The sequence below is a fragment of the Chelonus insularis genome, unplaced genomic scaffold (genome assembly GCF_013357705.1).
Source record: "Chelonus insularis isolate UGA/USDA-ARS -01 unplaced genomic scaffold, ASM1335770v1 contig_139_pilon, whole genome shotgun sequence".
NCBI classification, from domain to species: Eukaryota; Metazoa; Arthropoda; class Insecta; order Hymenoptera; family Braconidae; genus Chelonus; species Chelonus insularis.
In genome coordinates, this window is record NW_023276379.1 from 744,653 (window position 1) to 771,549 (window position 26,897).

The 26,897-nt window shown below is 27.8% G+C and overlaps 4 protein-coding genes across 5 annotated transcripts in view; 2 read left to right on the plus strand and 2 right to left on the minus strand.

Annotated features, from left to right (window-relative positions):
- Positions 1–18,997, minus strand: part of if (inflated) — a 36,277-nt gene extending 17,280 nt beyond the window's left edge. The window contains exons 1-2 of one of the 2 annotated variants that reach the window (XM_035096036.1): positions 18,579–18,997; positions 2,177–2,298 (exon numbers count right to left, since the gene is read on the minus strand). In XM_035096036.1, coding sequence (XP_034951927.1) covers positions 2,177–2,298; positions 18,579–18,763 — 307 coding nt within the window. In that variant the 5' untranslated portion in view covers positions 18,764–18,997. The remainder of the gene's footprint in view (positions 1–2,176; positions 2,299–18,578) is intronic. The other variant, XM_035096037.1, reaches the window with a different exon arrangement.
- A 1,631-nt stretch (positions 18,998–20,628) lies between these two features.
- Positions 20,629–22,243, minus strand: LOC118074704 (U5 small nuclear ribonucleoprotein 40 kDa protein). Its single transcript, XM_035096133.1, has 5 exons — positions 22,048–22,243; positions 21,841–21,970; positions 21,449–21,762; positions 20,933–21,371; positions 20,629–20,851 (listed from the first exon to the last, which is right to left on the minus strand). The coding sequence occupies exons 1-5, from the start codon at positions 22,159–22,161 to the stop codon at positions 20,799–20,801; spliced, it is 1,050 nt and encodes a 349-aa protein (XP_034952024.1). The 5' UTR covers positions 22,162–22,243; the 3' UTR covers positions 20,629–20,798.
- Positions 22,244–22,407: 164 nt separating this feature from the next.
- Positions 22,408–24,589, plus strand: LOC118074855 (nucleoporin NUP42-like). The gene is made up of 3 exons (XM_035096353.1): positions 22,408–22,588; positions 22,672–22,714; positions 22,791–24,589. The coding sequence occupies exons 1-3, from the start codon at positions 22,510–22,512 to the stop codon at positions 24,448–24,450; spliced, it is 1,782 nt and encodes a 593-aa protein (XP_034952244.1). The 5' UTR covers positions 22,408–22,509; the 3' UTR covers positions 24,451–24,589.
- A 214-nt stretch (positions 24,590–24,803) lies between these two features.
- mRpL16 (mitochondrial ribosomal protein L16) lies at positions 24,804–26,381 on the plus strand. The gene is made up of 6 exons (XM_035096182.1): positions 24,804–25,186; positions 25,263–25,328; positions 25,393–25,547; positions 25,635–25,769; positions 25,840–25,950; positions 26,114–26,381. The coding sequence occupies exons 1-6, from the start codon at positions 25,144–25,146 to the stop codon at positions 26,327–26,329; spliced, it is 726 nt and encodes a 241-aa protein (XP_034952073.1). The 5' UTR covers positions 24,804–25,143; the 3' UTR covers positions 26,330–26,381.
- The last annotated feature ends 516 nt before the right edge of the window (positions 26,382–26,897 follow it).

Sequence of the window (26,897 nt, forward strand, 5' to 3'; positions counted from 1 at the left end):
ATACAATAGTGTCGAGTGCATCTTACGGTTTCCTCTATTTGGGATTGCTAGTTTTTATTGAATGTTTCACATAACTTGGAAAAATAAATACAAGACCATCGAGATGACAGACGTAAGACGAAAAAGAGGAGAGAAGATTGCCAATTCCGGACAAATGAGAAAAGTGAGTGACCTGTAAGGTTGTTCCTGAAGTCCAGTTGTTAATCACTACGTACTTGGAATAATAATATGTGAACTCATTCAAGAAATAACTGAATTTCCAATCAATTGTCTTAATTATTAATGAAAATTTATTATCTAATTTATAAAAAATTTTTTAATTATTTTTTATAATCAATTTTTTATAAATTATTCTATTGTATTGCAATATAAATATCAATTCCTTACAAACTAATTTAAATAACTGTAATATTTCCTCATAATAATTGATAAGCAGCTGAATATGAATCTATTTAAAAAACAGTTATCAATTGAAGATAATAATGAATAATTATTTTTCTTTATAGACTAATTAATAATTGTATCTAATGGATTTCATTGAGATAATAAAGCTCAACGTATATCATTATATTAGTGCCTTTTGCTAAATTTTATTCGTATAATTGTCTACATTAAATTTAATTGATTCAATATCTGTATAAGATAAGTTAAAATCAGTATTAATTAAAATGAAATAAGTATAAGTGAAAAACATTCCATAAGTAGAATAGTTTTTAAATTAAATTAAATTAAATGAATCGACAAGTTAAAATGCCATTAACAATAAATAAATAGTACTCAATGTAAAACAAACGTATAAAGTATTATATCATCAAATATAGTTGAGTTAAAATAATCAAACAATTTCATTGAAGAAAAGGTAATAAAATTACTTGCCAAGAACTACAAGTTCTAGAAAAAGATTAATTTGAGTTGATGCTTAACGTGTTTCAAATTAATATGATAGTTAATAAGCAATCTTCATCATAAATATTTTTTCATTAACTTATAAACCTTGAATTTTATTTTAAATTAATTCAATATAAATCCTAAAATATCACGGTTCAATTCATCAGTTTCTAGAAGACAAGAATATTGAAAATAATTACTCTCTAAAAGAAATAGACTAGAAACGTTCGTGACCAGTTTCTAAAATTGTTTCATTAATTTAAATTTTCTTCTGTATTATTTTTTATTTCAATGTCATATCATTTATATCCATTGATAATTAAACTCTAAGCAATAGATTTATTCAAACCTATACTGAAATTAAGTAAATAATGGTAATTTACTAAATAAAAGATTATTATACTAATTTTTCTGAGGAAAAAATATATTTCAATTTCTGTACTTGAATAAATCTAGTCGTCTGATCATTGATCCTTTTACTACTTATGTAGTTTTACCATTGTGTTAGAATAAATTTATCTTCTATTTTATTTCTAATTATACGATTCCAGCTATATGTCTCTAATATATTATCTATATCCATTTTATGCTAACCTACCGAATTAATTAAAGAGCTAATTGACTGATTAATTTAATTTAATCTAATATAAATTTGAATCTAAAAAATCGAAAGATTTAAATGTAATAGAGGTCAATAAATTAATCGAATGCCTACTACGAATGGTATAAATCTGATCAATTGTAATTAAGATTGGCAATAATACATTGCGAAAGGCTAATAGCAAGTCAAATCACAACTAATTGATTGTAATAAGTATTTGAAGCTTAAAGATGTGTTTTTTTTTCTTGCTCTCAATATGTAATTGTATGACGGCGTTTAAAATTTTATTAAAACAGAAACCCGGAATATATAAAAACAACGACACTAAGTTCAACAGCACGGTGGTGCAAACTGCCTAAAAATAGATTGCTCCACATTTAAACGAATGACCTGGGATTTACAGCGCCAAAGATCAGGGTTTGTGTACTGTTGAAAGTTAAATACATAAAAAAGGTATTATGATGATTCAGAAATTCAATCTAAATATATATTTAAGTGTGACAAGAAGCCGAAAAAGCTTCGGTTTATCTGATTTTTGATTCTGAATCTACCTGAATGTTGAAGTTACACCATGACATCCGGTGATATCAAGAAATTATTCAAATATCATCTTTTATAAAGTTACATAGCAAACTCATGTTTAATCAATCAACTTGATTGTAACTGTGATTTTACTGGTGTACATACCTTGATGATCAAATTCCACAGGAACACAACTGTCATCAACTGCTACATCACAACGATAGACGGCACCTCCTCTGTAAACATTTGGTTGTGATGTCTGGGCTTCCGGTGCACCAACAACTACCCTGAAAAAAAAAATTATCTTAAGTATTCTGGAAATAATATAATATAAGCGAATTTATATTTGCAATTCAGAGATAATACAAATAAGAAATCAATGAAATTAAAGATGTTCTTTTTATATAAATTATTCGACAGTTAAAACTGATTAAAAGTTTGGAGAATAAAAAAATGCAGACCACAAAAAATGTCTTAAAAGTATAGGATATCTTATAAAAAGTCTGCCAAGACTGTATTTCAAAGTTAATAGTTTAAACGTGAGCAAAGCCGGAAGTGAAGCCTTAACATGTTTTGTTTTCACGCGGTTTGCTGTTTTATCGCCAGTACAAGCTTACATGATAGTTAAAAAAAATTTCCCAGACGTTAGAAAAACCAGTTTGTTATATTTTAAAACGAAAACATTTATCAGCTTATCTTGTATTTTGAAGCAAAATTTAATCATTTTTTGACCAAAAGCTGAAGATACACTATCTTTTTAAGTTAGAAATTTCATTTCTATGGATGATTATTTTTTTTATTCAATTGTTAATTCATCACAAGCTTTCCATTAATTACATTTCGACGAATCAAAGTTATAAATGTACTATTATCGTCTTGGAAGATGTCAAACACAGTCTTCTCCAACAGCAATAGTATATGATTAAAATTCTCCTTCGCTTAAATTTGCTACAAAAATTTATTATACTATTTCCTTATAGCTTTACGTGATAATGATTTCTAAGCAAAGCTAAGAGCCACGTCTTAAGATTGACGTTAAATCTTACGTTCGCTTTACTTAGTAAGCTTTTTCCTTAATAAAAATTTCGCTTTTAAAATGACAAAAGATTTATTAAAAAGATTAAAGTCGATCAATCCCGACCGGAAATGACGGCACAGATATCCTCGCTCAATCCATTCACGTGCTTTTACGTCGACTAGAATGTAATGAAAGACGACCCTCTCTCATCAATTATATATTTCCTTCAAAGACGTATAGAGAATGTTAATGATACTACAAAAGCCGATAAGATATTTAAACACCTCGGAACAAGTCTTTGTAGCGAAAATTAATTATTTATTATTTTCTATCAAAATTCTCTGTTGAAACTAAACGGAAGGTGACATTATTGTCACATTTACCAACAATTTTTTTTCAACACTATTATATTATTTATCCAATTAATAAATTGGTGTATCTTTTTTCGAGTTTTATGATTAATTAACACATGAAATAAAATATTAAAAAATAAATATTCAACACACTGTTTGCAATAAAATACTACGTAGCACATTTACACTGTTAATATAAAACATATAATTTTTGTATGCACTTGTACAAATAATAATAACACACATTGATTCACAGTGTATTTATTATCATAATCTTAATTAATAAAAAAACTGTCTGATGAAAATAGATATTTTTTGATCATACTAAAACATCAAATAATACTGTAATGTAATAACTATTGCAAATACTTAATAGTTAGCTCATACTTAACATATACTATGTTCAACGAAATCATCTTGGTGTTCATCATATTTTCACATCTGCCACCTTTCAGCCCGCATGAATGTTCATACATATAATAATGAACAGGAATTATAATGATAATATAAAGGTCCCCTCATTTCAACTCATACAGACTAATTTAAACCGTGAATAAATGAAAAAAAAATTACACTGCACCAATTGTAAAAATTTTCCATTTACTCTCATGCATATTGATTTTAATAAAGTTATTGAAGTCTTGATGAGCATGTAAGTTGCAAAATTGGTTGGTAGTTGATGGCGGAAAAAACTAATTTGTTTTTACACGTGTAAAAGTAATATTTACAGGCCACCCAGTATTCAAAACAAATTTTTAAAAAGGTTTTTAGAATTAACAAATTTAAAATGTGCGGATGGCGTGGGTCCCCTTTTCTTGACGCAACGGCAAATCATTGTAATGCTGACCTTGATACGATAATTACCTTCACTGCTCCCTTCAAAACCATTTTGTTTCCCTCTTACTGCAGCTGGAATAGCCTTTTTCACATTATATTCATTTTTTTAAGTGCACGAACTTCGTGAAAACATTTCTTTCATTCACACTCTAATTATCGTTTAAAATTTAAAACAATACTTCTCATAGAAATAACTCTTTTGTAAATAATTTATTAATATTTAATTTATTTTTCCAATAAACTTGCCATTAAGATTATTCGTAAAAACGACGTTTAAAGTACTCGCAAATAATCTCATTCTGTTAACGAAAGTCAAGGCTGAAATACAAAGCTGTTGAATCCTCTGACATTTAGAGAATAAAATGTAAAATAATATCATTGTGAAAATAGTTTAAACGTCAATTTAAATTTATCAAATAACAATTCATGTGAGAAATATTGGGGTTACTGCCATCGCAATAAAGTTCAGGAAAGACGACTGTATAGCATTCAATGTTTATCTACAATAGCATCCTTGCTCTTATCACATTTTTCGCACTCCTTAGATATGTGCTTCACCAAGTTAATGACATCATTATTTACATGGTTTTAAACGCGGAACGGAATAATTGACAGTTTAATTGGATCTTATTCTTTCCTCGGTCATTTATAGACAAACCAAGTTATCTAGTGAAACAAAATCATCGATTTATAGATTCTATACAATTAATTAAAATAATTGAAAATACAAACATACAGAAATTATATTTATAAATGATTCAACTCATAAAAATATTTTTTAATTCTGAGAGTAATCATAGTATTTGAAAAATTCAAAATGATAACATATAGGATGTTATTATTAAGGAGCTATAGATATATTATTATTAAAATTACCTTTAATTAACTTATGAATTTTTTGTTAGACAAGACATTGAATACTGAACGATAGAGAAGACTAAAATCTATTGAAATATTCTTACAAGAGAAATAAAAAAAGACACTATTTTCATTAGAGAAATAAAAAAAGACACTAAATTAACTCCAATGTCTTTCTTGTTCAAATCATTCATAAAAATACGTTAAGAAAAATCTATCAACGATGACAAATATGTGTCTGATGTAAGAGAGAGGCATTTATTATGCATATGTATGCTAATTATATATAGGTAGTTAAACATTATGAGGAGGCTTTTACATAATCTATAGAAAAAATTGACACTTTACCTTGAATTAAAAAAAGGGTAATCCAATTAACAGTATCATTCTTCTGATAATTGAGATAGTCGATAAATTAATCGAAATATTTTTTTAGTCATGAATTACTATTCATTTGAAATGTTGTTAAAAAATATAAACATTGACAGTGAGGTAATGTTTATAAATGTCTATAGTTTGCAAAACATTTATTTTTATTACATTTAATATATAAAAATGTATCTTGATGATTTATATGACTGAAAAACCTACAAGACTGTTTTGTACGAATCAATAAAAATTTGATGATAATTGAATGTCTAGTTAGAAGAATAATACTACCACAATAAAAAAATATTGTTTGTGAATAAAAGTATTACCTCATGTAAAGTTTACTACAAGTGAGCTCATTTCTAAATTTAAATGCAAAAATATTTATTACATTTTAAGCAATTAAAATTGAGCAAAAAAATTAAAAGACTTCTATTTATTTAATAATTATTTAAATGAATACTTTTTTTCCTAATCAACTGTGGCTATTAAATAAATAAATAAAAATATAACCATATAACTATTTTGTTTATTGTATAAATTGATTGACAATCATATCTGTTGGATAATTTTTCAATTAAATCTTATATTTTTATCAGGCTGTTAGTGATTAATAGATGTTTATAAAAATATTACATGTTTTATTATCATAAATGAACTATTAATTTTATGTTCAATAATTTATAATTGCTTATTTGTAATTTTATTTTCTATAAATTTTCAAATTATTTATAAAAAAAAAATATAATCAATTCAAATTTAAATAATTAATAGAAATTAAAAAAGATCGAAACAAAAGAAAAATTTTTTAAAGACCTAATTTAAAATTAATTAATATTTTCAAAAAATATATCGAGGGAGTAAATTGATATAATGATATATGATGCCCTTATTTTTAATATCCATTAAATATTTACGCCAGTTACCACTCCTAAATGTTCTATTTACGGTACTAAAATCCATAAGCATACATAATAATAAAACTACTTAGAAAAATCATTTTTAGCTATTCCAGCTGCAATGAAACTATCCGACTCAAGGATCCATGGCATTTTCTTGTTGTAGAAAAAACCATGTATCTTTCTGTCGAGTACAGACCATCTTCTTCCGATGCATCTATAGTACTAAAGTAGTCAGAAGGGGAAACAAATACACTGAAACATAAGGGCGTACAATAACAGATATTTATGACCTTGAGGATCCGGCTATCATTCAGGAATTATATATATGATAATAAATTACAATACAAACTCGAAATTGACAATATTCGAAAGGATCTATCAGAGCAAACTAATCAACTAGAAAGCTTAGTTTATGCGTCCATATAATGCACAGCATTACAACGCTAGAATAAGAGTGATTATTATTTTATAGCAGATAACAATTTTTTATTACATTAATGTAATCTTTTTTATAAAAACGACTATTTTGAGATAAGAATCATGAATATTCATCAATTTTTAGTTTTTCTTTCGACCCATGTAATTGCAAAAATACATTATTACCTTCCTTCTTAAATACGTAATCACATCTTTCATTTTTCAGATTTCAAATAAAAAAATTAAAATTAATTATTTAAAAAACTCATATTTAATTTACTAAAGTTAAGTATTTTTTGAAAATTAAAACAAAATTTTTTAACCTCTTTTTTACAAATTAATTTTACCACCATTTAAGAGTATTTTATATTTAAATAATAATTATTTTATTGTATTCCAGATAATTTTTGGGCCAACATCTGTCAAATTAGAAAGCTTCTAAAAAATTGGCATGTCTCAAACTTGTATAATTACTTGTAACTTCGAATGCCAAAAATACCTATCTTGTGGTAAAGCCACTTGAAATAATATCATGCTTAATCAGTTGAATCCTCTTCTCTGTGTATGAGTTCGATGACCGCGAAACAATCGACTGTTAGAAAGAACAACTTAGTGGATGTATTTCATTATATTATTAATGTGATGCGATTTGATACTACTATATTTCTAGTTTGGTCAGTAGTGATGGGTCTTCACAATGGCACGTATATGTAATGCGCACAAATTTGAGAAGAGAATGACAGAATATATCTTATCTTCATCGGTATACACTCAAGTGGCATTCGCAATACCATGACTAACACAATACAATGACCTTGAGAGACAAAAAAAAGGGGAACATTAACCAATTTAATCAACAGTTCGTTGCAAAAAAAGTGCCACAATGGAGTGTTAAATGATGTTTATCTGTTAAAATACATAACATTGTAATACTTTGTGTTTCTCAACAGTGAAACAACAAAGAGAGATTCTTTCTATTAATGTTGATTATGACTCGATCTTAATTGACTTCATTGAAACATTATCGTAGTTTTTTTTTTTCTGTTATCTGCATTGATTGACGTTTTTAAAAAAATTTTCTGCAATATATTCTATTCAATTATTTCAGACGACAATTCAATTAAATAATACTAGAATTTTTATTAGAAAAAAAAACAACCAATTAAAAATTAATTATTAATGCTTGAATATTAAAAAGTCTTTTAAATATCATTTTGCATATTAAAATGTAAAAATGCATCATAAGGAAAGATTTTTTTGCTGAAAAAATGATGACTCATCGAATACGAATCTCTGACTCACAAAACTAAATGTAAATTATGTGTTTGGGAATTTAAAGATATCACTAAATATATTTAGATAATAATTGTATTGATTTAATAGATAATTTAAGAAGATTTTTTTTTTTGAAGTTCTATTTATTAAACAAAAAGTATAAAATTTGAAAGCTTTTCCTATTCAGTTTTGAAAAAATAATAACATCATTATAAACCAAGCTCGAAATCCGTTATATCCAAAAATAATTCTTGCATTACATCAAGAAAAGTTATTTTAATCAACCCACCAATTTATCTAATCAAACAAACAATTATACTTTCCAAGAATTAATCCAAACGAAAAATATTTTTCATCATTCTATTCTCCCAACTCCATCAACGAATCAATATTCTATCAAGTTTATTTCATTGTTTTCTACTTTAGTATTATTAATTTTATATAAATTAACTCACTAACTAGACTTAAATCTGTCTTTAACACACTTAACATCTCCATCAACTACTTTATGTTAACTTAGACCACATGGACAAATTGCTCTGCTATTTTTTTAAATTGTCACTAGGTTCACTTTAATTCAAACATCTTCACTGCCTAAAAGATATTCACGAGCATCAAAATAACAAGATGAATCAACACAATGAATTATAGAATCAGTTGGGGTAGTTACTATATATCTAGATCTAATAGCATCTGCCGAGATTCTTATTCATAAATTCAATCATCCGGTGTTAGGTAGTGTTCCAAGAAGGAGGGTACTATGCACGATAGTTTTATTTGGTGATTACACATTTATATTATCTTCAATTTATATCGAGGCTTGAATCAAAATGACACACACTATGTTTACATGTCCATGTCTATCTATACATAGATATATGACTTATATTGATGAGCAATGCATCTTTTGTGATTTTTGACGACCCATATCAACTTAAATAACATCCCATTTTGACGTTTCCATGTGGGTGAATAGCCTTGACAATCACCAGGACTAAAACTATTTGATTTCGACTGCAGAATGTTCTTTAGATGGTGACTCTTTGGGTGTGCGAACACACAGGAAGGACAAAAAAGTTGAAGGAAGAAGACACAGGGGCGTAAGAAAGAAGCCAGACAATGCATGAGAAGACATCAGTTGGAGATGAGACTCCAAGGGGACACAAAAACAGAAGTGCACCTTGAAAAACACAAACGATTGCTTGTCAGATAGTCTTCGATAGAGAGAAAGACTCCCAAGCAAACCTTTGAAGTATCAAATAAGGAAGAAATCAAAGAGTGAAAGAAAGTATTATAATTTTGCACTGCTTTAAATCGGAATTTTTATTGCAATCATTTTATCGATTTCGTAAGATCTGTGATAGGTAATATTTAAATTTGGAATAATAAGTATGGAATTTAAATTGAAGAAAATGAGGTGAATGTCTTCATGCTAAGAATAAATCATCAAGCTAGGTTTTTACATTAACTTGATATAATTGGATGAATCAATAAATCATGGTTTTTTTAAGTGAAGTCAAAATGTCATCTAGGTATGAAATGATCTTAAATTAAACTGGAATTAATTATTTGGAATTTTATCAATATTTTTTTCATCTTTTTCATTTTTTACTCAGTTCAAGTATTAATTAAAATAGGACATATTTTCTATAATTTACATTTTTATTATCACCATATAAATGTATAATCAGTTAATAATTCTTTTTTATCTCTGAATAAATACATTCATTAACTGTAACTTGTAAAATTTTTTTGAGTGTATAAATCCTCATACATATTTCGAGCATCTACTTGAATTTTTAGTTGGAATACTTTGGCTAAATAAAAATGTCATCCAACTACTAAAGTCGGTCTCACACGAAGAGAATATTTTTTTTTTTACAGCCAAAGATTTTTATTTAAAGATAAGCAATTAATCAACGATTTGTAGAAAATAAAAAATAATTCAATATCTGCTATTTATAGCCAATTTGTTTAAATTAGTTACAGCTATGATGTTGGTAATTCTATCGAGTCTCTAGTGTACAAATAATCCCCATGAGATCTATGGTATTCTTCTTCAAGTTACTTTTTATTCATGATCTGTTGGCTTTAGTTATACCAACTCTTCCAACATCTCTTTGATGTATTAGATTAATTAAAAAATAAAAAAATAAACGAAATTTCTGTATCATAATTGATTATTTGAAGAATAAATGATAGTTTTACTATTATTTATTTTAATTATTTGAATGTGTTTTAAATCTTTCAAAACAACGGTTCAACTTTCTTGCTGTTAGGTTATTGTTGCTAAGAGAGTGCATCGTATAATTTAGTCGAATCATCGTGCAATTAAAATGCCCTACTTCACACTTAAATGAGTATTTATATGTTTTTAATAATCAACGATAATTGAAACGAATACACAAATATATTCATTGACTGTAAAATTTATTAACATCGAATGCAACAGATGTTCATACTGCATTAAAATATAACTTCCGTCCGGACGTAACCAGGGGACAAAGCTAATAATAAAATGAATCTTTAAAACTGTTTCCACGTGCATGTGTCGTGCGATAGAATTTTATGGTTATTAAATTAACCCTTTACACAGTGGCCAAAATGTAACAATACCAACTACTTTATTATACCAATAAGCCAATATGGTTTTAATCTATTGATAATTAATAAATAAAGAGTGAACCGCAGAATGGTTTCATTTGAAAGCAAGTAAGGTGTTATTTTTAAATACAACTACACTCATTGTGTACAATGCACACGCATTTCCTGTATATTTTTTTTTGTTGTTATAAATTTACTAGAAAAAAATTTTTTGTACGTTTAACTGATTTATTTATAGTTTTCTGAAAAATATTGTTTTAAATTCATTGATAAGACTATTAATAATGCTCCAAAATAAAGTTTTAACTGCTTTCATAGATACAAATATATACCAATATAATTAATACATTATCAACAATAATACATAATAAAATTTTAAAAACATTACATAGTTAAAGGAATACTTTAAACAACCTGTTGCTTATCTACCTCGAAGCCATTCTAAAAATACCAAATGCTTGTTATTATATCCTTCTAATAATTTATCATTTAATACAATTTGGAAATATGTGATTTTAAATTCATTCACTTGTTTTATCGGAAAAAAATTAATTATGATAATAAGTAAAGGAGATGATTTAATCAAATAACGTTATACACGTAAATAAATGTAATTCCAATATCTTAATTATAATCTTTAAATCACTCCTTTCACTTTTCGGATGTTTCGGTCATTGCCACTATATTATACGAAAATAACAACATAAAACATTGAAAGCATTTTTCTCATTTTTATACATATCCATCAAGTGCTTTAAGATATTTATAAAATAGTATTAGAGCAATATAGAGAAGTAGTTGAGTTGTCGAGAACAAAGGCTTGGAAAATACAAAAGAACTATTCAGTAGAACAGCTCACTTATTATTAGAAGCTAGCGAAATTAATTTTTTTACACTTACAAAGCATTTATTTTTTTCAACGAATGCTATTAATTTTTAAAAGAACAACAAACCATTTCATGTTTTATTATTCAATCAATTCAACTGTCAATTTGAATTAATGTTGTAGATAATTTATTGAGATAATTAATATAACTGTAGTAATATCTTAATGTGTTTCAAAGTTGCTCCAAAAATCAGATAAATTTTTTATTCCAATTGGAGTTGTTTATGCCATTATATAACCAGAACTCTAAACGATATAAAATACACGAGCATTTTTATCTTCAATTGTAGCTAAAAAAATTCTATAATTTTCATTTATTTTCAAACGATGGTAAAACACAAACTGCAGACGCCTAAATGTGAAAACACACGGACTCCAGTTGATCCCTAAAATGTTTTGAAGGAATATGTAAATAAAGATTTCAGTTCAAGGGCTTACCCTACCACTGATGAGTAATAACTCGGTCTGGCACGTGGGCCAGATGGCATTAGAAAGTTTAGCAAGATTTCAGGAGGTGCTTACACAGACTACTGCTTGACAGAACGTACCCATATGTCATACAAATGAGTAAGAGATTCTCTATATGTTATAAACCACTGTAGGTCCAGTTGTACCAGCAAAGAACTAAAGATTACTGCTGTATGTTTCTTTCAGTACCTTTTATACATACACCTACTCAATGTACAAAGCGTTAAGAAAACAGAGAGGATGCATTCGCCATGTGTTTAAACTTATAAATCGGCTGCGAACCGAACCTACACTTGAGCTTTTGATTTATTGATCAAAAAAGAGTAATTTATTTTGTTAAAAAAAAAATATTATTATTTCATGAAAAATAAAATGAAAACTCTTTTTTGACCTGTGCTGCCTTTTTTCAGATTTTTAGTAGTTAAAAACAAGCAACGATAGATTTAAATGTGGATACGAATCTAGAAATTTCTCCCCAGTGGGTACTTGTAATCTGTAATGTTTGATAACCATAGTAAAACGGAATGAAATAATCCGAAAAATACATATATATAGAAAGACTGGTTTTGTAAAACTAGGGTTTGAATCCTGCTTTTGTAATGTGCTCCTATCTTCGATTATTACTTTGAAAAAAATAAATAAATATATGGGTTACAATAAAAAAAAATATATACTCCGATACAAAAAATAGCTTTAAAAATATTTTAATCAATTAATTAATCATTAATTTATTCCAAAAGAAATAATCAATAAAAGAAGACAATACCTTTATTTTGGTCTTTAATGAATGACCTTCCTATTCTAACTATTAATTCACCTTCCCTAAAATTTAAAATAAAAATAATAATTAATCATACCAAATAAATCTTGTTACATTTTCAAACCATTTTTTATTCGCACTATGATATCAATCATCTACGTCTCTATTATTATCATAACATTCATCTAAAGTTCTCGAGCGTTATCAATCATCAAGTACTACTTGAGCATATCAAGCAGTCACTAACCGAATCTTGTAAAATACTTCGATAGCATAAAGAGATAAAATCTGTTCGATAACCGTCCAAGTATGTTATTATTCACTCGAGGTGTAAATTAACACATGCAAAAATCAGTCTATTAAAGTTACGTAAATTCAACTTGCATTGAAGTAAGTCCAAATAGAAGTTTATCCAGTATAAAGCAACAAGTAACAGAGCTGATATTATAATTATTTTCAATAAAATTTGAATATTTTCTCACTGTGTTCACCTTTGAAGGCATTATCATAAACCTTTCATTGTGGTCAAAGTTCATATTGGAACTTTTCTAAAATGACTGGACAACTTTGCTTATAAGGGATAGAATACCACAGCACAGATAACTGTATTGTAATTCTGTTATTTATTACAGTAATCAAACTCACATAAATTTATTAAATCTAATGGGATTATCTTGCTGGCAATTTTAAAAAAAACTATTAAAGAAACATTATATTAGTGAATGATAAAAAATAAGATTCTTAATGACTTTAACATTGAATTCTATATAAGAACACTTTGGTTTATCTATGGATATCGTTACCATTTGCAGCTGGCATAAGAAAACACTTATTGTGTGGTATATAATACATGTTTATGTTGGAAATAATATTGGTCCGAATAGGAAGGAAGTTTCTTATTATTTTTAGACATTTTTCAGTTAATTTTATTGACTGAGAGCAGCATGTCTGAAAAGGAACTCCCTTATCAGAACAGATTTAATAATACTTGAGATTATTTTCTTACATTTTTAATAGTAATTATTTGATAATAAACATCTAAGAGTTATAAATTGAACAAATTTAATTGAAAATAATATCAAGGATTTTTTATTAAATGTACTTTTTTAATTATTTAAAATAAAATGAAGAAAAGAATTTTTCTTTGATTACGTTGCTTGATATAAAATGAATGACATTCAATATTAATATATGATTTAATAACGGTTTATTCGTTTTTGAAATTTTTCATAGTACCCACATCATAGCATGTGGTCTGTTAAAAAATTATCATTACATTTTTTGAGAAGAAAAAATGAAAGAATACAAATGAAAAAAATATTATACAAAATTAAATTAATGTTCAATGCATCATCAACGAATCATTATTAATATTTTTAAACCCTACATTAGCTACTATAGTAATAAATAGTGTTTATTAAGCCTATATAGTAAAAGTAAAGTTGTTAAAGAGTATTTTAACACATAAATAAAATTTTTAGGTCGTCTAATTTTAATTGTATCAATAAAATGATTGACTAAGTAAACGAAATTAGCCTCAAAAGGGGAAAAAATAAATAATCAGGCAGAAGAAATCTTGAGAAATTTATATTAATGTCCTGAGAGCGACACATTGACGTATTGTACACCGGTAAAATACAGTCACATTTATATTCCCTTATTTGGCCAAATCAAAAGATACCATCACCATACTTGGCGAATTGCTCAACGTTTTAAATGACTAACGTTGTAATGTCATTGGTTATACCAATGCAATCAGTTGCTCCGATCTACCTTCACTCAAAGCGTCAGGATTTGCGAATCACTCATGGATTATTCGTCACGTCTCAACAACACTGATACAGTGTGGGGAATTTAAAAAGTATGTCCACTGCCAATGACCAAACTCCTTTTTATCTTCAATTGTATAATTCTACAGAAGAAGATTAGATTTATTGATGCTTCAACACGTGAATGTGCATAGAGATTTTGAATTTCGAGATAGGAATTATGAAAAACTACATACAAAAAATAGAGGCTTAGAAAGTGAGAGACAGCAGTATCATACTAAAAAAAAAACTACATTTCCTTGATATTTTAAAGAAAATTTCACAGAAAATATTTTACTCGTGGAATTGATGAATTAATATTGCAAATAAAAACATTAATCACTAGTGTTTAGATTGAAAGATGAATGACTTATATCACTTAAAATGGAAATAAAAGACAGGTAATTAATTGAAATCCTGATATAGGTTTTTCTTGGTAGGTCGTAGATAAATAATTCATTATTTAGCTTATCTGAAAACTTTTAAAAATCTAATCCATTTTTTCACTTTCATCTGACTCCAAACTCCAAATAATACTTTCCATTTTTACTACTACAACCGTTAAAATAAACTATTACAGTAAATCTTCAAAGCTTTAAACGATCAAAAAAATCTCAGACGTCCATGGACTAAAAAAAAAATAGCAGACTTCAATGAAACGAATGCGCTTGTTAGATTTTACATATTGCTTTCTTTAGAAAACCTTCCCATTGTTCCACATATCAATCAACTAATGGTCTCAGATAAACAAAACACTCCCGTAGGAAGTGCAATTTGCTGTTATTTCGGTAAAATGAATAAACTCATAGTGGATGAGAGATGTTGAAGGCCGTGAGAAGTTGCAAATGCGTGAGGGACAACTACCGAAAACAGGATGTCCGTTTAGCCACGTCGATCACTCAAACGCAACTGAAAATTCATGTCCTGCGTATTAAAGTATTAAGTGTGTGAGAAAGAGCAAAAAATAAAGAAAGACAAGAACATGATTCAATTGATATGATATTAGTGTGTGTGTGTGCAGAAGACGCACAAGTTGATGACGTAATATGGACGTAAACGAAGGCGTATTCGTCAACTGCTACTTTATAAGGAGTATGTACCTCTTCAATATAATATCTGTATAATAAACTCCTACTTATTATAACTCAAAGTCTCATAGCTTTCATATTTTCTTTAAATGATCTTTATCAATATCAACACTCATAAATAATTGATAAATAAATCGTCCTAATGTCTGACACTTGTTTATACTTGGTGAGTAATATGACCACCAGGTTTCGTTTGGCATTTTTTTTTCAAAACATGATTTACATCATGCTCCTTATTTTGAAACAATGTGGTGTTGATCAGTTATTCTTCATGTGGGCGCTACTTTGTATATTACGAAAGGGCGATGAATGTCTCTCTTTCTTGGCATGGATTGACTACAAGTTCGAAAACTTTAGTAGGCGTTAAACCTGTTTTTCAGTAGTTCGATTTAAATTATCATTTTCTTAGTAAGAACAAAAATCAACTGTAATATGTACTTATTGATATAGAGTGTACATTTAACCTTATACACACGAATATTTATTCCAAATATTCCAGGTGATTTCTTTGGTGAATGTATTGAGTATAGTGTTGGATAAAAATAATCGAGATCTTGACTTTCTCAGGTAGATGATGTTTATATTGAAGGGAAAAATGTTTTTTAAAAGGTAATATTGAATAAAAGCAGCCCATAATAAGCATGTTTTACTTAATGGAGAATGATCATTTGAAGCCAATAAATTAATCAAGTGACTTGGAACACACGTTTATTAAAAGATATCGTAATATCAACTCTGTGAGATCATTCACTTACGATCTATGTAAAATGATCTACTTTCCACTTTATCAATTTATTTGTTATTGAACAATTACGTTAAATAAATGTACTTTGTGCAATTACTATAACGTGTTGTTGCTAATAGATGGATTCAGATCAAGTATTGAGTTTTATTGATAACAATTTTCCTACTATTGAAAGCTTTGATAAATTATTGATCTCAATCTATTTTACTCCAAATTGTTATTGAACGTTGATAAATAAAATATAACATCATTAACAATAAACAATAATAATAATAATATGGAGTAATAAAGGGAATGTTCAATGAAATTTTAATAAAACAATCTGGCTCTTGAAAAAATTTTTTGGACAAAAAAAATGCACAAAATGGAAACAAATATATGAAAATTTTCCAAGTACATCAGGTAAGCATGTGTTGACTATTTAGAAATGCACATGAGTCTACAATACATTTTAAAAAAGGTCAGAAAGACACGAAGGAGATACACCATATGGTGTACATTACTATTGGTCGTAGGATGTTTGAAAGCCTGGAATTCATTAACGTCAGCACCGAAAATTTGCTAGTGGACTCTGAGTGCATAAAAAACAGATGATATTTATGAATGCACGTTTGGTTTCCGTTGAGACAATGCCTGTGGTAAATTCTATGCAATGTTAATGAGAAGAAAAATATTTTTTGAAAAAACTCTTTTTCTTTTAAGGGAGATAAATATTTAATAAACAAAATTTTATAATAATATTTCACTTCGTGGCCCTGCTTTCTGTTTGTTGTAAAGTCACGAACTTGACGCTCTTGTCAACGTTTTTTTTTGTTTATGCTGTAATTTTATTATTACAGTGAAGAATATGTTTAGTGAAGAAGAAACAAGGTGTAAAAGTGAAATAAACTCTTGAACACGAACATTCTGACTGCTCTTTAAGATAATGACGGGAGGCTGCACGACTTGAGGCACGTGCCTCATGCGATCCTCATCCTATCTTTTCGAGTCTTCAATTTTCAATTTTTCTTTATCACATCTTTTCTCACCTTCATTGCATTGATCTTATATCTGTAAACTTGACAACTTTACTTATTATGGATAATAATAATAATAATAACACCGGTCGAGTTGAATGGTTACCTCATTATTATCGATAAAGGTCATCGAAAGTACGGAGGTATTGAGAAAATGTTAATTTGCTAAACACCAAATAGAAAATTAATTTTAATATCTAACTCTAACGGAAATTGCGATAATATTTTGTCGGAAGTGACGCAGCCAATGAAAGTTTGTGAAAAAAATCAAAATGATAACAACACTTGGGTTATATCGTGGAAATCAAATTATCAGAAAGATAAAAATAATAATATTCCAATTTTTTAATTTTAATAAATTTTTTAAAATGTTTAATGACGAAAAATTATTTTCATTCTTCCAAGAAAATCGTAAAAACATCAATTAAAGATTTATTTACAACAGCAAAGGAATTAGAAATAAGATCAAATTCTGTTTATACACGCAAGTTCCTCGTAATGTTTGATAACATCAATAACTTAAATACGTATCAAAACAAGAAACGTCTCAATAAGAGGTCAAATCTTTACGAATAAAATTCGCACCACGAATAAAGATGATTGTAGATGAAATATTGTGTAACATAAACACAAACACAAAGAGCAAAGAAATGAAATTATTAAATCGCACAGAAGTATATTGGGTAAATCGTAAAGATTGAGTAAAAAAAAAATTATTTGATATGTTGATACACAAATCTAATTATAATATTATGCTAATGCATCAAGATGTAACGGTATCGACACGCATTCTAATTTTTCTTTTATTCTAATTAACTTGATGAACTCTGTTTTTATTAGAAAAATTTCTTATAGAATGATTTTTTTTAAAAAGAAAATAAATTAATACATTTCTTAGAAATACTGAGAAATTAATGAATGAATCGTTAAAAGTAGTAATGAATGGACTCCAATTTACGAAGAATTTACGTTTCTGAATCATCCGAAAAGAAATTTTGTTATCGCGATAAATTCGTATGCAATGACGTGTTTTGTGACAGTTCACACTAAATACATACAGTCATAACTTATAAACAATCCAAGGTATTGAACTGGTTCCATAAGAGAATTCTCAAATTTTTTTTACGAGAATTAAATTAAAAAAAACGATAAAAAATATTTACCATCCACGTCTGCTGCTGTCGCGATATTCAGCAACGGAAAAACCAAACATAGACTTCGTTTCTTGTTTGTACGATGTGTAGTGCCTTGTTTCAATATTAAATGCTTCTGTACTCCATAGTGTTAAATAAAATCCTAGCACAATTATGAGCAAGGAAAGCGCGCGAAAACAACATAACTCACTCATTTTGATTATTCGGCATGTAAAAACACTATCACTATTTTATTTATCGAACTTTATATCCGTTCTTGATTGCCTTTTTTTTTATGTTAAATGCATTATTTACATTTGAAATTAACACATAAACACAAGAGCGATAATAAATAAAATTAATATAAAAAGAATAAAAGAGCTTACGCACGACCAGAAAAACCCGACAAATAATCGTGCACGGTCGCGGACAGACTGAATAAACTATCCGAGCTACTATACGAAGCTCTCACGACTCCCACCCACCACCGTTTAAAGTTAGAGCTATTGCCACTGCACGACCATAACCAAACTCATACTCATATATAGCGGGTGTACAACTCTTAAGCATTATTTATCATCTTAAATGACTATTTATTTTTTTATCTTTTGTTACTGAACAACAAACAAAACATGAAGATGGTTGGAATGTGGTTTTTTCTTCTTTCGGAGAATTCTGTAGAGTAGTCGCAATATTGCATTGATATTTAACTTTTTTTAAAACCTTTTTCGATAATATTTTGCAATATAAATGCTACAAATATAATTCGTTAACTAAAAAGTAGATAAGTTTGTTTAAAACTCACCTTTTTCTCGGAATAAATAGTTCCCGGTTTTTTATACGCGACTTAGCTGTAGCTAGGATGCTATCTCGACGCACTAAAATATATTTAAGATATTATGTTTTACAACTTACATATAATTAAGTTTTATATGTCAAATAAAACTTTTTAATAATAGTAATAAATTCAATATGTTTATTTATATAATTTTTTCGTAAGTAATTACCTTTTAATGAAAAATTAATTGAAGATGTAGATGCCGGCTTTTTTCATAATGACGCTATTCATGATCACCAGGTGGCAGTAGCAGATGGATAGAGGGCGCCAGAATGCCGAAGTAGAGGATGGAGGGAGAAGGGGGTTACATTTAAAAATAATCGAGCATTCCCATTATGGGCAGCTAAAATAAAAATAAAAAAATATAATAACTGGGAATCATGCTGAGAATGGTTACATTGGATAGAATTGAATCACTGTTGCATGCCATGAGTGGTCAGAGACCACACTACAAAACATTAAATATTGTCAAGTATCATCTAATGGGTTTTAAATGCATTCTGTTACTCAGAATGTTGGCTTGCAAAACGTCTTGTCGCAGCTGCAGTCTATTGTTATGTAGAACAATTATATTATAAAAATTAAATATGAATTCTCAATAATTTAGAATATCATTTTAGGTGATACAAAGTACATTGATTTGTTTTAGTCGCTCATGAATTATTAGCTACATATCATGATACTACTTATGTATAAAACATCTCATCAACTAAAAGAATACTTTAGAGTGAAAGAATGTAATTAACTACCATAAATTTGATTACTTCGCACAAATTTTAGTAGAGATTAATTTCAAATAATTTAATAGCAATATATTGATAAAAATAGTATTGCTTTTAAAGAAATAAAAATTATTATAGATAAAATATCGTAGAATTTATTGAAAATAAATATTGATTCTATTACTATTTTACTTTAACAATATTTTTTTAAAAAATCAGACATGATGAATCAATTCACAAATATTTATTCTGTATCATATCCTTACCCGAGTAGCCTATTGTATTGTACCTTGAATGCAAGATAAGATCTGTCATTATCCGCATTAGTCAATAAGTTTAGAGTTTCACTGTTACTAATCAACTGACAAAAACAATACTCTTTCGTACTTGATAAACATTGAAACAGTAATAGTTAAAAAATAAATTAGAATAATAGGTTTCACGGTTTAAGTACTATTTAATTGTGAAAACTAATTAAATAGAAAGTAATTTGAAAAAACATTATTTTTGTAAATTATACTGATAAATTTTATTGTTAATTTGTCAATTTAATAATATTCTATAGATAAATAAATTCATAGAGAATATTTAACTGACTTATCAATAAAAATTAATTATTGACCGACTGCTTCATATTATCGTCATTAATTATTAATAATTTAAAAAATGAAAAATTTAATATAATGTATTTTACCCTTCAATTTCTCCTAAATAAATTTGTTTATCACTCGATCCAGAGCAAACTGAAACAACAAAAAAATATATTATATAGTCATTATGCCTGTTACTGTAATTATCAGTTCGATGATTAATATTTTACTCACTGATTGGTTCTTTAGGATGAAAATCGACATCATTAACAGATCCATTATGTCCAGGTAGTCGGTAAAGGACTCTTCTACTAGTCGTATCCCAAATATAATGAAAACGGTCAGATGATCCTGCGGAGACTTTACTACCATCTGGAGACCATGCACATCGTAAAAGATTTTTTTCAAAATTGTGTTGATGACCTGTTAGGATTTTGACACATCTTTCATATGGTGCGAAAGGTCTGACATCCCAGATTCTCAATGAATTATCCATAGCATTTGATAAAATATAAGATCCATCGGGACTAAGACTTAAACCAGTGATTGTGTCAGAATGGCCTTTTAATTTGTAAAGTACCGCATTTTTTCTCAAATCCCATATTTTTATATCATTATCTATACCTCCACTGATTATTTGTTCTGAGGTGTCATTAAAAGTAACTGTTGTGACCTTTTGAATCAAAAAAAAATTTTAATATTAAATATGTTAATATTCAACTATATTGAGATCGATCAATCAATCTTTACCTGATAGGTATTATTAAGAGTATTACATTGCCCTCGTTTTCGTGGATCCCATATTCTGATTGTACTATCATCACTTCCTGAGCATAATTGAGTTGGTCCTCTCCTAGCTCCAGATACAGAGTTAACAAATGATGCATGACCTTTCAATTTTTTTATTCTTGTTCCAGTTATTAAGTCCCATAAACCTATAGTCATATCTGTACTAGCTGTGTATAAGTGATTTCCATCAGGACTGAAATGTACTTCCATAATTGCTCCACTGTGTCCGGTTAATACACCGATATTTTCACATTCCCCATATACATTCCAGATAACTAGAAAATAAATAAACAATAATAATAATAATAATTTTATGATTAAAAATAATATTCAAAAGGATTAAATTTACTTACATATTTGTCTGTCAAACCCAGTAGATACAAGATATTGTCCTTCAGGATGAAATTCAACTGAAAAAATATCTCCTTGATGACCTTCGAGGAGCATAATAGGTGACATAAGAGATGAAGTTCTTGGTGGACCCTAAAATTAAACATTCAATAAATTTTATAACAATTTTCAGATGTTGTTAAAAAAAAAATTTTAGAGGTTATATTTACATTTTGTACTATAGCTTTTTCTCGACTGCTAAAAACTACTTCATTTTTAGTTCGTTTTGATGCTGGAACTAATGATAGGATATCATCTCCTTTCCTTTTATCCACTCCCGGCATTTTTAAATAGTTTTTATTATTTTAAACAACAAAACAAATTTATTGAAAAATTTACCGTATAATTATTACGTTCACTGCTATTCACAACTTAATGGCTGATTTTCATCAAAAATTTCATGCGTAGAGTAAACACATTGATCGATCATGCGCAGTATCAACTGAGGATTTATATTTTGTTGTAAATAGCCTTAACAAATATGAGTATATATGCATATTTATATGACTGAATGTAATGAGTATCAAAATTATTTTAGTTAGTGTATATATTTAGAAAAATAACGTTTTTCATTTATTTTTTATATGAAATAAATATAATTTCTTTAGTTGTTGTTAAAAAAATTTATATAAATGGTTGTGTGCAAATATTATCAACAAGGTGCTTGCAAATTTGGACAATATTGTCGATTTGACCATGTCAACAGCTTTGGTAATTTTTTATTTTCTAGCTTTAATTTAAGAATCAAATTATAAATAAACTTCAAATAATTTTTTTTATCATTATCTTTGTAGGTGCTCAAAGTGCTAAACCATATGGCGAAAGTAAAAGTATTGTGTAAGTATTTGAAATATAAAAATAGATGTATTTCAAAAGAATATCAAAACAGTTGAAATTTATTACGAAATTTTAGTTTGGGAGTGGCAGAAGAAATTCTTGCTGCAGAAAGAGGTGGACAATGGTTGCTTTCTTGCTTTGGTCCATTTAAGGAACAGCCATGCATTCCCGGAATGGAAGACATTTCTCCTGAAGAAGTTCGATGGGAGATGTATCAAGCTCAAAAAAATAATACGGTAGATCAAACTAAATTACAATTTCAACAATTATGTGAAGAAGCCAAAGTTAAGCGCGAAGCTTTGAAGAATCCTACACATGAGACTGCAGCTTTACTAGAAAAATTACAAAAAGGAAATCGAGATGGTACTTTTGGTACAAAATCAACTTTTTCTATGTCATCATCTGCATTGAGCAACAACACGACCAGTAATAATCCATTTAGCTCTAAACCATTTGGAACCTCCAATACATTTGGAGTCGGAAATTTTAATTCACCTACAACAAACACTTCTATGTCCATATTTGGAAGAAGTGCTACCAATAATTCCACTGTTTTTGGAGGTAAACCTGCTTTTGGTGGTACCGCAGTATTTGGTGGACAATCTCCAGGTACCTCTATTTTTGGTGATGCTTCTAAGCAAACAACTTCAATATTTGGTGGTGGACAAAATATGCCCACATTTGGATCAGCTGCCAAATCATCCTCCTTTTCAAGTTTCAGTAGTCCAAGTAATACCCAGTCAATTTTTAGTCAATCGACTAATGTTTTTTCAAACACTCAATCTACAACTTCAACATTTGGTAGCAATACTACAACATCAACTTCTCCATTTTCTAATCAAACTTCACAAACTAATCCACCGCCTTTTGGTATAACTAATCAAAACGTATTCGGTAATTCACCAGTCCAGCAGACTAATTCTATTTTTGGAGGATCACCATCTACAGTCAATCCTTCAGTGAGTTCTTCTTTAATTCTACGACAACCAAAGACATCATTTGGTGCTGCAACTCTTTTCAATTCATCACCACTATTTGGAACAACGACTCCAGCACCAACATTCGGTGGTCAACCTACTTTTAACACTCCAAGGAATATTTTTGGAACTAGCACAACGAATGCAACATTTGGATCTAATGTACAACCAGTCAATAGTTTTAGCGCCTTATCATCTTCTCAAAATATTTTTACCAGTACTCAAAATACTAGTTCACCTTTTGGTACTATTACATCAGTATCTAATGCAAATAATGGATTCGGATCTAATCAAGGAACTGGGACGGTATTTGCTAATGTTTTTAACACACCAACTACACCGGCACCACCTTTTTCACAACCTTCAGCTTTTGGATCTACAATAACAAGTCAAGCACCTTCCAATACTTTCGGAACTAATAGTTTTATAAATACTACTAATAATACGCTTATATCAAATAAACCTACTTCAACATTTGGCAGTGGTGATTCTAATAATCCATTTGCTTCGACAACAAATTCAATAACGATGAGTAATCCATTTATTTCATCGTCTCAACAAGTAGCCTTATGTACCGGCACTTCATCCACTCCAGGATTAGGAGGGATGAATTTTACTTGTAAAGTAGCAGAAAAAATAGACGAAAGTATTTATACTCCACATGATCAACTTACTGATGAAGAAAAACAAATATATTTATCAGATCAATTCACACTTGGAAAAATTCCTTTAAAACCCCCAAGTATTGAACTTCGATAAATTTTATGCTAGAACTTATTGATATAATATATGTACTAGAATAATTCAAAATATATATTTTTTTCAATCAATATTTTTTTTGCTGTGATACAATATGATTAATATTTTTAAGATACATGTAATTGTCCAAGTATTTTTAAACCTTTCTTTTTATCATAAGTCGATTCATTTAGATATAATTTATATGTAATTATAAATAATTCATTGTTGAAAAAATAGTAAAATAATTTGCAGATTAAATATAATAAATAAAGTCATTTTGTAAATAAATTTTTTTTTATTTTAGATTACCTAAAAAAAATCTATTAAACTTTTTGCCAATTTATAAAGTTCAACCAATCACACTGAGTGTGGACAACTGGAGTATACACTCTTTATTCAATAGGTTATGCGGGTATTGCATTCCTTCAATCAATTTTAGCACCGATTAATTTGGTTGATTGTCAAATAAATAGAGTATGTCAATCTTTGAAAAATGATATTGAATTAAAAATTAATTCGTTTACATCTAATAATCTAATTATTAACAACAAAACTGTTAAACAAATAAAATAACTCGATAGAAGTATTTAACCTAGCCTAAAAATTTGTTTACAATAATTATTTCAAAATTAATTTGAAACTATTCAATTTTAATATAACACGTACTTTTTATTTGTTCAAATTGTGTACTATTGAAACAAAAAGAATAAAATGTTGCTGTCACAGATGAAATCTTTATGTAATTTATTGTCAGGTAAGTATAAAATACATAAATAACTCTCAATATTATACATAGGAATTTGATTTTTAATTATTTAATATATTTTCAGTAAAACAATTGCTTAGCACTCCAGTAGCGGGATTGAAAAATTATCAACCACCACCACCAAAAAAAAGTTGGTATAAATTATATAAACCATATGATAAAATTAAATTTAATATTTAAAATTTATTTGCTAGATATTGAATACCCTGACAGAGTGAAGTTGAAACTTGTAGAAAAGGTACCTCAATATGGAACAATAAGACCATTTAAAATGCAAAAACGTTTACGATATATTAGAGGTCCAGAAACGGTGCACACTGAACTTCTTCATCAACAATTTGGTATTGTTGTACGTTATTTAATAATTCATTTATGCTTAATCCTTATTTATAAAAAATGAAAAACGATATAATAATTATTTTACCAATATTATTAGGCTATTCGAGGAGGTCGAATGAAACATGAGCACTTTGAAACAGCGAGGATGACTTTTGCGAAAAGATTTAAAAAAATAAAAAATCTTTTTGCATTTTGGCGAGTCGATCCTCCATGGCAACCTGTTACAAAAAAGGTATTATTGTTATGCTTGTCGATTGATAAATTTTTAATTAATGATAATGTAAATTAACATTTTATTCTAGGCACTTGGTCATAAAATGGGTGGAGGAAAATCACCTATTGATCATTATGTCACTCCTGTAAAAGCTGGCCGAATTATTTTAGAAGTTGGAGGAGATATTGAATACTATCAGGTACTACTCACTTTAAAGTGTTATTGTAATTAGTTAAAATTTTTCTCATTATATTCTTTGGTATTATTAAAGTATTATTTGAAATATATTAAATTCTCTAAAAATTTATAATGTATCATTTGAGGTGTTGAGTATTATAATGAAACTAATTTATTTTGTATAGGTCCAAAAAGTAATGGAAAACATAGCTATGAAAATGCCTTTCCCTGCTAAAGCAGTAACTTATGAAATGATGATGGCTGAACAAGAAGAAGAAGAGAGATTGGAAAGAGAAAATTTGAATCCTTACACTTGGAAATATATTATTCAAAATAATTTAGGTGGTTGTCATAACTGGATAACACCTACTGATAAACGTTATTTCAATAAGCATTTGTAATATTTAAAAAATTTAATTGTTTTTCTAATTAATAAAATATAAGTAATCAATTTATATGATTAAAATTTTTTACCAACCCTTTTCGACAAGTCTTTCATTAGACTGTATAATAAATAAGGAATATTTGAAGGGTAATAAAGAGAAACAATAAAAAATTAGTACAATTACAATATTTTTAAATATCTTTGCTGACGGTTTGGTGATAACAACAGGTAAATACAATGTATTGTACATTTAATAGGCGACAGTCATTTTAATACTTATTAGCATATTATTAATAATAAAAAATGATGATAACAACGGTAATAAGCCGTTATATATGATAACATAATATCCATTCTTGATATTTCAACATTCATTTGCGATAACTAATGTTACATCGAAGGAATGTTTTTATTTTTATTCTTTTATTATCATTTCAATAAACGATATAATTGTATAAAATTCTACCTCTTTATGCCGTTTATTATTTCTTCTAACCAATAATAATATTCAGATAAATCTGTTTTAGCTTATTATAAAATATTATACTAAATCGATTAATTATGACAAAAAATTTTATAAAATT